The following is a 15,235-nucleotide window of genomic DNA, read 5'->3' as shown; positions in this document are numbered from 1 at the left end:
ATTTAGATTTTTTTGAGATTGCTATTAATCTGAATGTCCTTAGAGTCAGCAGCAGAAGAGCAGCCCTTACAGAGCAGAGGACGGGCAGCAGCATCTTCGACCGAGAAGCCACCAGCACCGACAGTGACAATTCCTCCTCCGTGCCTCCTCGGGGGAAAGGTGTTGCCGATCTATTTGAAGTACTTTACATGAGCTAAAGGTTCTCTGTGTGTTCTGCCAGCACTCTCCGAGCCTGAGGAGCTTCGGGTTCCTTCCCTGCCTGAGACGGCCAGGATCGAACGAGGGTACGTCACCCCGCAGCAGGTGTACAACCTGTTGAACGCAGAGGACGGACAGCCTGCCATCTACGATCCCTACTACATGCTTATCCTGGACTGCCGCAGCGCAGACAAGTAAGCTAAAAACTGAACTTGAAAAATAGCTCATTTGAACTATTTCCTTATCATATAGTCAAGTGGTTCCCTGTCCATCCAGGGATCAGCTTGACTGTGGTTGGGGTAGTAAAAGATTAACCAAATACGACCAGAGTAATGTTTCAGTAAGCATGTATTTGTGGTTATTTTTACGATAAAGGATTTGGTTTTTGGGCAGCAGATACACTTTTATTTCATTAACACAAAAAATTAAAATGCAGTAAGTAAAGGGCCCTTGTTTGTACTTTTGCTAACACAGATGCATTATAAACATAGGAATCTAAACAACGATAAAATCACATAATTTATTCAAGGCCCACAATTGAAGTTAAATGAACCATTTGAATCCAGGAATGAGCATTATTATTGAATATTACGGATATATTCATATTGAATACTGTCTGCTTGCTTCGAAGTTTGAATTTTCATAGGCTCCAACTGTTGTTTTGAGTGTGTTAAAAAAAAGTGTTTTTAAAAAAATAATTAATATTATAACATATTTGTTTTTTTGCCTAATAAAGGTAAGGTAAGAAAAAAATATTCTTTTCTACGTTTTGTTTAACCACAAAACATGTATATCATAAATAACAGCTGAAATCATTATCATATAACAAATCTAAAATAACATATGATTTAAGTCTGAATCCAATGACGCTCCTATATTATTCATGTGAATATATTCATGTGACTCAGAGTCGAAATGTTGTATTCTATTGAATATTTCTCATGTTCGTTTTCAATAACAATAATAAAAATGTTCTTGTATCACTGAGAGTTAAAAAAAAACACATTTCCGCCCCTTTATTCTCACCACCCCAGAGGAGTAAAATACGGAACTCGGCTGCTATAACTCTCAAAGTAGTCCATGTGTTGTATTATAGTCAACAGGTCGCCTTAGTAGCGCGAACTTTGCTGCCATCTGCTGGTTCAAAGATGGTTGAACCGGTAAATGCATCCAAGAGTATGGAAAGAAATAAGAATGAGTGAAAACCATGAAGGGCAAATCGCATTTGATGCATGTAGCAGTATGCTCATCTCCATTTCCAAGGTACAAAGAGAATCACATGGTGACGGCGCGGGCCTGTGTGACAGTGATCCACCCAGAGCTGGGGTGTCTCATCAGCGGCATCGAGCTGCAGAAGTACTCCATGATATTGCTCTACGCCGATGAAGGATGCAGCCCGGGTCAGAACACATCATAATAATTATTATTATTATACATAACAATGGTTAAGAATGGCTTCGTCTCTGGTGACTGCAAGCATGTCATTGTGTTGCAGTCGGCAGTACGAAGGCCAGAGCAGACTCCCCTGATCTCCAGCGGTGCTTCTTCCAGCTCAACGCTCTAGGGATGGATCCCGTCATCCTCCTGGGAGGATTATCAGCTTTCAATCTCCTCTACCCTTTCCTCTGCACGCCTCAAATGGTCCTGCTGGAACCTGAACGCCACACTCTGACTGTTTATCCCTCGGAGATTTTGGAGGAGGCTCTCTATCAGGGCTCTGCCGCCCAGGCCTCTGACTACCGCATCATCAAAAACCTCCACATCACTCACGTGGTCAACGCCACCACCAACTGCCCCGACGCCTTCCCCAACACGCTGACTTACCTGAGGCTGCGGCTGACCGACGATGCCCAGCAGGACCTGGTGGAGGCTCTGCCGCTGGCGTCCAGGTTCATCAACTCAGCACTGAAGGGCGACCCACCGGGTCGGGTCCTGGTCCATTGCAGCATGGGGAGAAGTCGCAGCTCAGCACTCACGCTGGCCTTTCTGATGGAGCACAGGCACTGGACACTTCTTCACGCCCTTCGCTGGCTGAAGGAGAGGAGAGCATGCTCGGCTCCCAACATTAACTTCTTGCGTCAGCTGCTGACCTACGAGGAGATGCTGTTCGGAAGCAAGCTCACCAGCCTGGAAGACATCCGCAGATGATTGAAGAGAACAGCAGAAGTTGGAGAAACCTTTTCACGAGTTATGAATTTGCTTCAGCAACAAACGGTGAACTGAGTTCTGAATGTTAAGCCTCAAGATAATCACTTTGTATTTTATTATTGATTAAAAATGAAGATACAATGGAAGAGGAAGAAACTTTCCTGACTGAAGAAAAGTGGCAAAAGATTTCATCTCATATATTCATAGCAACGAAACTCTGTTCGATTAGTAAATAACAGTATAAATAAAGTACGTTAAAGTTGCCTGTGTTTAAGCTTTGATTTGATTTAATATAAGAAGATCGAGCAGTTAAGGGCTAAAGTGGCAGAGTATTATTGATAACCTTCTGCAAGAAAACAGTAGGATTAAAGGACTGAGCATGAGGTCTTATGAGTCGATAATATACTTATTTCTATCCTTTCTTAGCCACTCCCAATGACAACCTCAGCATCTTCAACTCTCACACTTCAAACTCTTCGTGTCAAAGCAACCGTCTCTAAACCTTACACCATGGCAGGTCTTATAAAGCTTCCCTTTCAGTCTCATTGCTGCTCTTCTGTCTCAGAACAACCCTTGCAGTTCTCTCCACCCTGCCTCCACTCTCCTCTCCGCCATCCTGATTTCTGTCCATCACTCTGGATGACTGATCCAAAATCCTGAGCTCATCACTGCAACTTCACCTATCATTCCGCACCACATATTCTGCCTTACTTCTTCCGGCTTTCATTCCTCCCCAGCTTCTCATCCACCGCAAATAATGAAACAATAAATGCACATTTCCTGTTCAATTAAATATTGCCTATTATCTCCGCATATCATCTATTTTTAGTGATTTCTTTGTCTGCAATGAAACATCTTTTTCATAATAAATTGTCCGACCTTGCTTTATTATTTTAAAGTGATTATTTTTCCAACATTTACTTCAATAATAATGATAAGCGTCTTTTATTATTGTGGTTTTTTTCCATACCTAACCGTCCTGCATTCTCATCTATATTAACAAAACATGCCTGTCTATTTTTCTCAAAACTAGAGGTGGGACTAGGTCCAATTAATTTCAGGTCAATTCAGGTTTTCTAATCAGGAATAATTTGACACCAGAATGATCGAATTTAAGTTGAATCTGAATCGGTTATGATGTCACTACGTGCAATGTGTTGCAACTACAATTGGTGAAGGAAAGAAAATCTAATGATTCAACTCTATATTTACTTATTTACTCAAAATTTACACAGCAAACGCCCAGATCTACTAAAAACACGCATATTTTAAATAATTGCTGTGACTAACTGTTATATAATAGTTCAAGAAATGTCATATAATTAGGCATGTAAGGCATTTACAATGTATTAGAGGAGATTGAAATCAATATTAATTCATAAGAAACCAGTGCCACATCAGAGCCCACACGACAGTTGCTTGCTTAAGAGTAGAAACAAATATAAGTGATAAATATCTTAGAACCCAGTTCGAGGTCACAGATCATGGGTGTTTTAACAGGAAAAACGGGGATCAGGTGAAAGACTCGTTCATATTTTTGGTGTTTGTCCCCACAGTGCAGCAGCAGTCCCCTCCCTCTGGCTGTGGTTTAGGTTGGGAGGAGAAGTTTCTGGAATGTGAGAGGCAATTGGGGGTTGATGGTGAATAGTTTAATAACGAGATTTCGAGTCGAATTTTGAACATTCAAAATAATGGCTTTGGTGTGACGGATCTGTTTCTAAATCTCCGCGGTGAGAGTTCTGGCCAACTTCTAACACTCACCTCGGGCTGCTTGTTTGGGGCTCTGAAGTAAACGCCTTCTTCACCCCTGAAGTTTCAGGCAGGAGACATGTGAGAGTCTGCACGTAGCTTTCCGACCGGGACTTGTTGAAATCCAACCCCAAAACCGGGAGACAGCCAACAGAGTGGTGGAACATCACAGATAGGACGGACCTCCTCAAAAAAAAACTCTGCCCCTCTTCCTGCAGAGAGGACCCGTCACTGGAGCTACCGTGCCGGGACACGTTTCCACCACAAGATGCTCGGTTTCAGGTAAAAACGACCGCATTCTGTGAGGATTATCGAACAATGACATTCACTAACTACCAAGCGCTGGCATTTACCTGCAAATCCCGAGGATATTTTCATGATAACCGCCTGCATTTTACGCGTCACCGCGTCAGGAAGTTTATTATTTTAAAGTTACGATAGCAAGTTAGCTTCACACTAGCATTTAAGCCTCAAAATGAGCGTTTCGCTCACTGCAACGAGTGTGATTTTATAACCATAAATACACCACCAGCATGTTCATTACCTGTTAATAAACGAATATAGACCTTAATAGTGTACAAGTAGTATTTTGTGCGGTGTGTTTGCTTAATTCGCAATATAGCGCGACGTGCTAACCATGTGTTAGCCGGTGAAATACGTAGCTGCATGTATATATTCGTTAAGTGTGCCTCATTTCTAAGTTGTGGCATTTTCCGATGAATATAGTGCAATTTAAATACGCGGTGGAAACAACCTGCGTCGTCATAGCTAGTTGGTTTTCACAGTCAACATAGCGGTCTGTCCCGGTGGTGTCGGCTAATTCCTGAAGTCACCATTGGTTTGCATGCAAACAAACAACGGGGTGTCGGAAATAAACCGACCTGGAACCCGGTCATTTTCACTGGATATTGGTGGGTTATTGGGGCTTCGAACCTATAAATCAGTGTGAGCAATCTTTACTTCCCCGACGGGGAGGGGCGAGGACGTGGCAGTCCTTTTCACTCCACATCCGGTGATCCCTCAAGCTTCCCCCTCTCAGTGGGGAGGTGATGGTCGTTCTTAGCTACAAATATATTGAAAATACAGATGAGATTAGAGTTTTTAAGATCACGACACCTTTTTTTTTTACTTGACTTCTTTTTACTATTTTGAAAAGTCAAGATGAAAAATGCATTCAGGTTATTGTTAAGTACATTTAAAGAGGCAACAACTATGAAATGAGTTGTGGTGTTATGAAAAGCGGACGGAAGGTTAAGTGGATGTGTTTCCAAGCCAGAACATTCTCTTGTAGGTTTTGATCAACAAGTACATCTTTAACATGGGTGGAAGTGTATCCATACATGTAATGGGCATAAGATTTTCCCCAATCCAACTCGCGATCGATCTCACACGTTTTTTATCTTCACTAGTGAAACACCTTTTTAACTTGAGTCAATCTGCATCTTAAAGATCGCTGTCTTTACGACGCAGTACTGTGCTCATCGCTTCATTTTTTAATTTATGATTGACATGAAAAGCGCTTGTCTTCGTGGCAGTATCCCAACCTGCCTCAGCATGCACGATATCTGTAGTGACTAATGTGTATACACATCTCTGGTGAACCTTTGCACATGCTGAAAGGGTCTGAAGGAGTTGAATATTTATACACGGAAATATCTTAGTCAGGTGACTCATTTTGAGTTGACATTGTGGACTTAAAATGCTTTCTTTCGGCGTTATTGGACTCAGACTAAAGAGCAAATGACTGGAAGTTGAGGTCACAGGCACAAAATTACACGTCTCTTTCTGGCTTTTCATTTGAGCTTGTTTGCAGGCAAATGAGTATTGTGTCCCTGGATCTTTTATCGTAGTTCTGCAGAGGACAGGCGTGATATCAACTTTCAATTTGTAAAAAAAAAAAACTATGTATCCTTACATTTTTATCAGAAACAATTTATTGTTTTTTAATAATTAAAATTCATTGACAACGATCTGGTTAAGACTATGCAGTGTCTTACCCAGTACTTTTGTCTGTAGATTGTGAATGGCAGGAATTTTGCGACTTCAAAATGAAAACATTTCTCACTCATGATATAAGTTGAGGGAGTGTGTCTCACTTTCAGAGACTGTTTCCTTTTCTGCAGTATCTAGTGTGTATAAAGTGAAGCGATAGTACTTTATGGTCTTGACCCACTGTAGGTGCCTTGGGTCTTCTACCGATGTTTGCGTAATGTTGTTTTGAATAACTTACTCTGATGAATGGTTACGTGTTGGCCTTATTTACTTTAACTGCACTAATGTAAAGCTGTGTGAGGACACATTACCAAGCTGTGTTTCTGTGTCTCACCATGAATGAAACAAATTAAAGCCGCTCAAGTCAGAAGCCGTGTGGCAGCTTCTAACCACCTCAAGTTATATTAGTACTCTTGTGGTGGGTGGGAGACTGCAGCACTTCCATGAGAGGAACAGAACTTCCTGAACTCAGCTCTGTGCCACATCACAAATTTTTCAAAATCAAGACAAAACTTTAAACCTTTCAATGTTCACATGACCCCAGTTTTTATAACTGCATTAATGCTTTAGTAATCGTGACTTTTATTTACTTATGTTTCTTATTCAATCATTTTTATGTAAGTCATTCATAAGATCAAAAGCTGTTTTGCCCTGTAATGAAGCCACATACTCTTGCCTTAAATGTATCTGAATTTCTGCACTACTTCTCTCTATTTACAGGATGGAGCTGCCATGTTGGTGCTTTCTTTTGCTAAGTTGTTTGCAGTCAATCTCAGCTGGCAATGACTTCTTCACTTCCATCGGTGAATTCCAATGAAATCTTCATTATTTTGCCTTTATTTTCTGTTATGTTCTCGGCTCATGCCTCAGTGTCTGTCCACAGGTCAAATGACAGACTTGCTATACACTGAGAAAGACCTTGTCACCTCCCTTAAGGATTACATTAAGGCCGAGGAGAATAAGCTGGACCGTCTCAAAAAGTGAGTACTTTGATTAACATGCATCATAACAGGTGGCAGTTTGAGTAGTTCAGTAGAGTATCTGTGATGTTCCACCACTCTGTTGGCTGTCTCCCAAGAAGTTCATTTTATTTCGTGCTAGGTGGGCGGATAAGTTGGATTCTTTGAGTGCCACAGCCACACAGGACCCTGAAGGTTTCCTTGGTCACCCTGTCAACGCTTTTAAACTGATGAAGAGGCTGAACACTGAGTGGGGAGATCTGGAGAGCCTGGTGCTCAGTGACACTACTGATGGTAATGTTCTTTTAGAGTCATGAAGTTCTTTAATGAGTGGATTCTTGTTGCTTGTTGTCTTTATTCGAGTATAAACATATTTATACTGAAAATGTGTTTTTCAACAAGGTATTCAAGAGAAATACTGCCCTCTGTTCAATATCTTCTTGTGCTTTTAGGATTTATTTCCAACCTGACCATACAGAGGCAGTACTTTCCCACGGACGAGGACCAGACTGGTGCGGCAAAAGCTCTCCTGCGTTTACAAGACACCTACAGACTGGATGCCAACACCATTTCAAAAGGAAACCTGCCTGGTAAACACCTTAATAAGTGACTTTTTTCACGCACAATTGCCCGTGAAGTCCGTGTGATCATTGTTTGGTGGTACGTTATTGGGTGACAGAGTAAATAATAATAATAATAATAATAATAAAAGCCAAAAAAGCTTTCAGAAAAACTCTGAAAAAATGCCACAAAATTACAGGCAAAAAAGATTAAATATCAGGAAAAATGATGCCTAGGTATTTGTAGAAATGTTATGAAGCATTTATTGAGGAAAAATAAGTGACTTGAAACCGCCAAATTTAGGAAGTGCCATTATGTCTGATTTTGAAAAACGCTCAAATCATTTAGTATCATTTGTAAATACAACACTTTTGGGGACCAAAAATACATGATCGACAATTATGTGATGACTTTTAACCTGACGTAACCATGGCCAAGAGGCCATGGAGTCTCACTTCCTACTTCCATGAACTGTCTTCAGTATTGTTGACTGTGTAAATCTAGCATGTGAAATCCACATATGATGCCAATGCTCTGATTCATTTCACCAGGAGTGAAACACAAGAGCTTGATGACAGTGGAGGACTGCTATGAGTTGGGCAAGATTGCCTACTCTGAGGTGGACTACTACCACACAGAACTATGGATGGCGCAAGCACTTAGGCAGTTGGACGAAGGAGAAGAGTCGCCCTTAGACAAGGTGACGGTCCTCGACTATCTCAGCTATGCTATCTACCAGCAGGGGGAGATACAGAGAGCTTTAGAGTACACCAAGAGGCTGCTTGAGTTGGGTATGTATACGTTTTTTTAAGTCTTAAAATCATTTTCAAATATGAAAGCTTTTTGAGGAAAGAAGTGGAGATTGAAATGACTGTGTTTTGTAAACCTAACTTTTTGGTTAATCTTTTTTTCACTTGCAGATCCAGAGCATCAGCGTGCCAACGGCAATCTGAAGTATTTTGAGTTCCAGCTAGAGAAGCAGAGGAAGGCTGCCAAAGAGGAACCTCAGGAACAAAAAGAGGAGGTGAAAGTGAATAAAACTGAGAAGAAGAAGTCCAAGAAAGAGTTCCAGCTGATCCCTGAAAGGAAGAAGTATGAAATGCTCTGTCGCGGCGAGGGCATCAGGATGGTGAGAATGACTAAACGTGCGCAGTCATCCGCTCCTCGAGACCTAAATGACAACTTCTGCTTTCATCTTTATTTTCCCTCAGACTCCTCGCAGGCAGAGCCGACTGTTCTGCCGTTACTTCGACAACAATCGCAACCCCAAGTATGTGTTGGCACCTGTCAAACAGCAGGACGAGTGGGACCGTCCCTACATTGTTCGTTACCTTGACATCATCTCTGATAAGGAAATTGAGAAAGTCAAGCAGCTGGCAAAACCCAGAGTAAGTCTTTTGTTTTTTCATTTTGTTGAAGGGTCCACAATACGGCTTCTGGCCTTGCTTTCACTGAACAAGAAAATCTAAAACAGTGAATGGTGATTGCAGTTCTAGCCTAGAACAGGTTGCCTTTTGAGGTTTTTAAAAGTTTGTTATGGGGGTGCAAATTGTGTGGTGAATAGGTCTGATCAAGTGAATTCACAGAGATGGATAAAGTACTGAACTTAACGCTCATACAAAACTTGAATTTTTGTGACCAATGAAACCTGTCAGTCATTGGCTTGTGACGGGCTTCCTGTCTGCAGACTGCTTGTGGCGCATACAAACATGTCGGTAGACTGCCGTTTCAACAAGCAGTTGATGAGAGAAAATACTGTCGCACAGAATGCTGGCGAATAACAGAGTTCATGCTTGTTCGCTGTTTGTCCTGAGAAATTCCTAAAGTCATAGGTAGTTTACATTCGAAAATTATTATGGATTTTTATATTTATATATCATTTTACACTGATAGCTGCATAGACTTTTAAGTGAAGAAATAAAAATCCATATTTCATGAATTGTGATTACTGTATTGATCAAAATAATAAGAATAATTGTGATTAGCATATATGCCCTCGTTTTCGCAACTCTATTTTAGTTGTGGAGTAAACATTACAGCAGAGCTGCAGTGATGGCATCAGGTTTTGTGACCTCAGACCTTTCTGGATTTTTTTCTTTAGGATGTTTAGCATTTAACCAAATAAAAAAAATATCAAGTTTATGGGTGGATCTGAGAGAGAGTAAAATAAAAAAAAAATCATAAACAAGAGGTGACAACGACAACATTAATAACATGAGAGAGATAATCGAATATATATATATATATATAAGCGAAAAACAAACATTAAGGAAATGATATCGAAGCACTGTCTCTGTCGCCCACTGTTGTCTGGTTGTAAACATCTTGGCTAGACATAATTTAGTTATGGGATGAATCTAGTTCCCTGTAAGAGGAATTCATTTTTGCGTGGTGAAAAGCCTGTACGTCACAAGCAAGCGCATAGACACACATCATTCCAAATGTGTGTCTATGTGTATGTGTAAACCCTGTTCTGGCTTTACAGCTACGCAGAGCCACTATCTCCAACCCAATCACTGGCGTTCTGGAGACGGCTCCGTACCGGATCAGTAAGAGGTAAGGCGAGAGGCAGGAGCCACTTTGATGTGGGGCGATGCTACAGAGGAGAGCGCTTCTTCCTCTTCCCCTCACATGCTCATCCCATTGCTTTCCACGTGCTTGTGGCCCTCCATGAATTTCTCTGGACCTTCCATCGCTCCAGTGGCACTGAAACCGTAATTGGTTTAGACTTACAATCTGGTTGATGGACTCTGATCTAATTTGACGGGAAAGTCAATGAGCTGGTGCGATCAAATTTTTCTGCTCCACAGAGAAGGCAATGGGGCTGTTTCACTTTCATATCAGGAAATGTGTGAGAGCGGAGATGATAAATAAACACAAAAGGTGCAAGCTTCTATGCAAAACATGGTGAATTCACTTGAAAAAAAAACCATTTGTGTTCTGAATCAACTGAATTATTTTATTGTTTACATTTTGGCACATTGTTTGACATGTACACTAAACATAAAGGCCATTGAGAAAACAGGCTTAATAATGAGTTTGTTTTTGTGTTGAAATTTCCTGTGTAAATTGTCTGGGAAGGCGTGCTTGTTAATTCAGAAAGTAAGAAGGTCTTGAGTGAATTCATGATGCTCTGTTAGAAGCTACTTCATGTAATTCGCTTTTTCTAGAAATAACATTGACAATTAGTGACCACTCTCTGCCTCTTTTTCTTTCATCCCTTTCCTTCCTTTATTCTCTATCTGGTCCGTCAATTCCTCCTCACTTTATCTTCGTGTTGTCCACCTCATCGTCCTTGTGCTGCGGAACTACTGTAGTTAAGGCGGGCCACGGTGCATGACCCTCAAACTGGAAAACTTACTACTGCCCAATACAGAGTCTCCAAGAGGTAAGGGTTCGTAGATCAGTGGGAGGGCCACATTGCTGCCCCCACCTCTTCATCCCACCCTTCATCTTTCTCTCAGCCATGGTTGATGTAGGTCGTCAGAAACGCAGCCGTCAAAGACCATGGATGTGATGAAAATGTCGCGGCACACCTGGAAAACACTAGAGAAGAAACTTTTAATGTTGGTTTGGTGGTGTTAAGTAGTGATGGGTAGATGAGCTATCGTGAAACGGTGTTCTAATTTTCAGAGGCCACTAGATGGCACTTTTGGTCTAGAAATGGTGTGATGTTGCATTGAATTCGCTGTTCTCGTCCAACAGCAGCCACTGCCATCTGGTGGCCTTTGAAAATCAGGTTCACGAAATGTCATCCATCTACCCATCACTAGTGTTAGGGTTGTTAAACCTTCTTTAGTTTGACCATCCGACTTGTCTCAAAAACTAGAAGAAATTTTAAAGATCACAATTTTCCCTCTCTTGTTTTCCAGTTGATGCACACATTTACATTGCAGATTGTCAATAGACCAACAACTTCCTAGCCACCATACCTCTTCTTTTTGTGTCTTTGTGGAGCTCCATATAAATCTAGCCCACATTTCACACAAAGATCAACTATAACAAATCTGTCTTTACTATTGATGTAACTCAAGTAGGTATGGACAGTTCAAGTAAAACAATAACTCACTCAGTCAGTATGTTTTGACAGTTTATTTTCATTAACATTGCATGCATTAAGAATAAATGCTTTAATGTACTTGCAGCTAAAGTAAATGTATAGCAAAAAAAATCCCAAAGTTAACAAATGAATTCACGTAAGCATGTCTGTAAGGGCAGCTTCTTTTCTATCAGCCCACTGTTTTAAATGTCAACAGCCTTATTAACTCAATATCTGCATCATCTTTTGCTGAGAAACCTTTTCACTGGCATGTCGACAAGGGAAATTCCCTGCAGATGGAACATTCTCGACGCTTAGTGGTTGGACAGTGTGATGGTGCTTCCCTATTCCCTTACATTACATATGCTCAAGATGAGTTTCCATCCCTAATTTAGACTCTCGAGACACATAATAGATGATCTTTATTACATTTACAAAATGTAGTGAATCACATTAGTGCCACAAAACCTACCAATAATGAAGTGATAGGCCACAAGCCATATTTTATTCATATCATAAAATACATGCATTAATTACAGCTGCTGTTTCAATAATAGCCATTTCAAATTGTGTTTTAACAAGTAGGTCATTATTATGACGTCCTGGTGTGTAATGAAAAATAGATCTGCTGTGTGAATATATTTTTTTCTCACTGTCATCTCCGAGATTTTTAGTGGCGTAACTGCTCACAGCAGTCAGAGGTTTTCAACCCTGAGCCAGTTGGAGACTCTTGGGCTGTTTAATTTTTCCTCTTTGGTGGTATGACCGACCAAGCATGACTTAACTTTCTACACATAGGCTAACATCACCGGTGAATTTGTCACTCTGAGGTAAATATTTATTATACAATTGTTCTGATTTTTCTTCCAGTGCTTGGCTTACTGGCTACGACGATCCAGCGATCGACGTCATCAACCAGAGAATTGAGGATCTTACTGGGTTGGAAATGGACACTGCAGAAGAGCTACAGGTAGATTTGGATCAGTATTTCTTGTCCAGTGAGGAACAATATCCATTCCACTCTGTGCTCTAGGTTGCAAATTACGGCGTTGGGGGTCAGTACGAGCCACACTTTGACTTCGGAAGGGTACGACTTACTTTAATTATTCAGGATTGTTTCCATCACCTTCAACATTAACAAACTGTTTGTCATTCTCCTCACAGAAAGACGAGCCTGATGCTTTTAAGGAGTTGGGTACCGGGAACCGCATAGCAACATGGCTGTTCTATGTGAGTCAAGTCAGGGTGAAAAATCTGCTCAAGACCAAAGCACATGAAGTTTCAGATTTAAAGTCCTTTAAGGCTCACACTGCAACGAGAGATCCAACTGCTCCCAGAGATGAATAATTTAAACTGTGGAAATGTGGAATGGTTTGCATAAAGTGATGCAAACTATCAGTGCTCTTTAAACTTTCTCTCCTCACAAACAAATATTTAACTTGCTCTAAGCATCAAGGTAAACATGAATATACCCCTGCTTTTAGTTTGATGAAATGTTTGTCTTTGACAGCAGATGGTTAAAGATGACAATGCAGTTGCGTAGGGACAGTTGCGCTGTTTTGGTGCTCCATAGTCGGAATTATCATTTGGCAAATAAATAAAGCAGTGAAATCAAACAACCAAGAAATGTTTTGTTGCACTCACGCTGCATCAGTTACAGCAGCTCTGGGTAATTGCTTAAATAAATGTGATAACGTTGAGAAAAAGAGATGCTTATCTCACCGATTTCTGTTGTAGATGAGTGATGTCGCAGCAGGGGGCGCCACAGTATTCCCAGACGTTGGTGCATCAGTTTGGCCTCAAAAGGTATCTTGCTCGTACTAGTAGGTTTTATATACACAGTTCATCGTTTTAAACGAATGTGTGTACTGAAGTGCTTTATTTTAAATAAATAATAATATTAATATTTAATTTCCCAGATTACTTTTTTTAAGATAACAAGTAAGGTGATCTTACATATAATATTTTCTGTTAGTTCTCACCACTGTTGAAAACACTACTGGCCGCTGATGGTTGTTTGTTGCATCTGCTCCAGGGCTCTGCTGTATTCTGGTACAATCTCTTCCCCAGTGGCGAAGGAGACTACAGCACCAGACATGCAGCTTGTCCAGTGCTGGTCGGCAATAAATGGGGTGAGGGGAATCTGCTCTACTTTGGAATGAAACGAGAACCAGGAAAATGTGTCTGTGTTGGTGTAATTCCATCTTTCCTTTTGTCTTTAGTATCGAACAAATGGATTCATGAACGAGGCCAGGAGTGGCGGCGACCATGTGGTCTGAACGAAACAGACTGATGCAAATTAAAGGAAGGAAGTTCCCCTTCTGTCCTTCTCTTCTCTTCCATGTGAACCAGTTGGGACATAGAAACAACGCTACAGATGACACTAGTGGTCCGAACGGGTTACCCCCTCTGCTCCAACACTCCTTACCCTCCCACCCCCGCCCTGCCCGTGTGCTCTGAGCCCAGAGATTGTTTGGGTTTTATGTCAAGCCCATGGACAGTATTAGCAGTGCTGTGACAGATTACACGTTCTCCTGGTGGTTGGACTGTTATGAGAATCACTTTTCACTCCCATGTGTCCATCGTTGCACTCTGTTTGAACTCAAGCACTGTGGTGAAAGACGTTTTATCCCGCTGCCTTAAAGTAGGAGACTTTTTTTCTACTTGTTCCTTCAGGAGCCCTCGAAGAAATGTTGCTTAACAAAACAGATCCACCTGAATAAATAATCACTTCATTGTTATTCATGCAGTTTACTCAACGTTTTAGCTCACGGTGACTGGGTTAAAGATGCAGATAAATCTAACAATTTCTCGCTAGAAAATAACTTCCAAAATCCCAGGGTGAAATATTGCACATACTTTAATGCTTTAACTGGTATTGCCTTTTAAAGTCGTACAAAATCACTGGCAACTTGGCGGCTTTGCTTGTCGTTCTTTTTTTTATAATAAACAAGCTGATAACATTTCGTGCCCATGAGGATCTTCAGTGCTGTTAGTGTGAAAACAAATTGGTTTTTGGAGGAAGATGCATTTTATTTATATTATTATTCCCGACATCTGTGTTGTTGCGTGTGTGATTAAGGTCTGGGTTTGTTTTTGAAATGCAATAATAAAGACTGTTTTTATTGATCTGCTATCACGTAGTGTGATATCGTTTCACCGGAATGACTGAATAAAATCATTTGTCTTTGTACCTGTCAACATGAGGTGGCCACTGTAGCATAGCAACGTCACTGAAGCGAGATAAGACTTTAGCACTGACAGTTATGACAATCGGAAGAAGTGAACAGTTAAAAGTAGTGAAAGTAAAACCTACAATTTTAGAATAGACAGATTGTCCACAGTGACGAAAAGACAGAATTACTTAATAGTTATAATTATTATTATTTAAATCATTATTACTTTTATAACTTAAAAATAGATTGCCTAATAAGTACAAGTACAAGCAGTGGTTAAAATGAAAAAAATATGTCAGAAAAAGTGAAAACATATTGGTTTCTCAAAGTTAAGTTTCATCAACAAAATAAAGAAAATGTAATCTAATAAGGGACATTTAAATGTCTTCATCATAAAGTACATAAATCAAAAT

General features: G+C 40.6%; 2 protein-coding genes across 4 annotated transcripts; both read left to right on the top strand.

Annotated features, from left to right (window-relative positions):
* The first annotated feature begins 360 nt into the window (after positions 1-360).
* Positions 361-2,346, top strand: LOC128764601 (probable rhodanese domain-containing dual specificity protein phosphatase). The gene is made up of 3 exons (XM_053874503.1): positions 361-392; positions 1,462-1,598; positions 1,694-2,346. Exons 1-3 carry the CDS (start codon positions 361-363, stop codon positions 2,344-2,346), a joined length of 822 nt encoding a protein of 273 aa, XP_053730478.1.
* A 1,656-nt stretch (positions 2,347-4,002) lies between these two features.
* Positions 4,003-14,766, top strand: p4ha1b (prolyl 4-hydroxylase, alpha polypeptide I b). 3 transcript variants are annotated; one of them, XM_053875714.1, is made up of 16 exons: positions 4,003-4,377; positions 6,808-6,890; positions 6,971-7,067; positions 7,189-7,340; positions 7,499-7,636; positions 8,159-8,398; positions 8,528-8,736; positions 8,819-8,995; positions 10,093-10,163; positions 10,930-10,995; positions 12,517-12,616; positions 12,680-12,733; positions 12,811-12,876; positions 13,384-13,452; positions 13,682-13,778; positions 13,869-14,766. In XM_053875714.1, exons 1-16 carry the CDS (start codon positions 4,364-4,366, stop codon positions 13,937-13,939), a joined length of 1,704 nt encoding a protein of 567 aa, XP_053731689.1. In that variant the 5' UTR covers positions 4,003-4,363; the 3' UTR covers positions 13,940-14,766. The 3 variants fall into 3 exon arrangements, with proteins under 3 accessions (XP_053731689.1, XP_053731688.1, XP_053731687.1); XM_053875713.1 differs by lacking the exon at positions 10,093-10,163 and having other exon boundaries at positions 4,004-4,377; positions 10,925-10,995; XM_053875712.1 differs by lacking the exon at positions 10,930-10,995 and having other exon boundaries at positions 4,006-4,377.
* The last annotated feature ends 469 nt before the right edge of the window (positions 14,767-15,235 follow it).

The sequence above is a fragment of the Synchiropus splendidus genome, chromosome 9 (genome assembly GCF_027744825.2).
Source record: "Synchiropus splendidus isolate RoL2022-P1 chromosome 9, RoL_Sspl_1.0, whole genome shotgun sequence".
Lineage (NCBI taxonomy): Eukaryota > Metazoa > Chordata > Actinopteri > Syngnathiformes > Callionymidae > Synchiropus > Synchiropus splendidus.
Note: the sequence above shows the minus strand (reverse complement) of the source record. Positions and strands in the feature narration are given on the sequence as shown.

What these genes read in the sequence shown, in the direction of transcription:
- p4ha1b (XM_053875714.1), top strand. An exon ending in ACACTGCAGAAGAGCTACAG is followed by an intron (nt 12,617 to 12,679) that starts GTAGATTTGGAT and finishes TCTGTGCTCTAG; the next exon opens with GTTGCAAATTACGGCGTTGG. An exon ending in GCTGGTCGGCAATAAATGGG is followed by an intron (nt 13,779 to 13,868) that starts GTGAGGGGAATC and finishes TTTTGTCTTTAG; the next exon opens with TATCGAACAAATGGATTCAT.
- LOC128764601 (XM_053874503.1), top strand. Translation starts at nt 361, where the DNA reads ATGCTTATCCTGGACTGCCGCAGCGCAGACAA. An exon ending in GACTGCCGCAGCGCAGACAA is followed by an intron (nt 393 to 1,461) that starts GTAAGCTAAAAA and finishes TCCATTTCCAAG; the next exon opens with GTACAAAGAGAATCACATGG. An exon ending in CGATGAAGGATGCAGCCCGG is followed by an intron (nt 1,599 to 1,693) that starts GTCAGAACACAT and finishes ATTGTGTTGCAG; the next exon opens with TCGGCAGTACGAAGGCCAGA.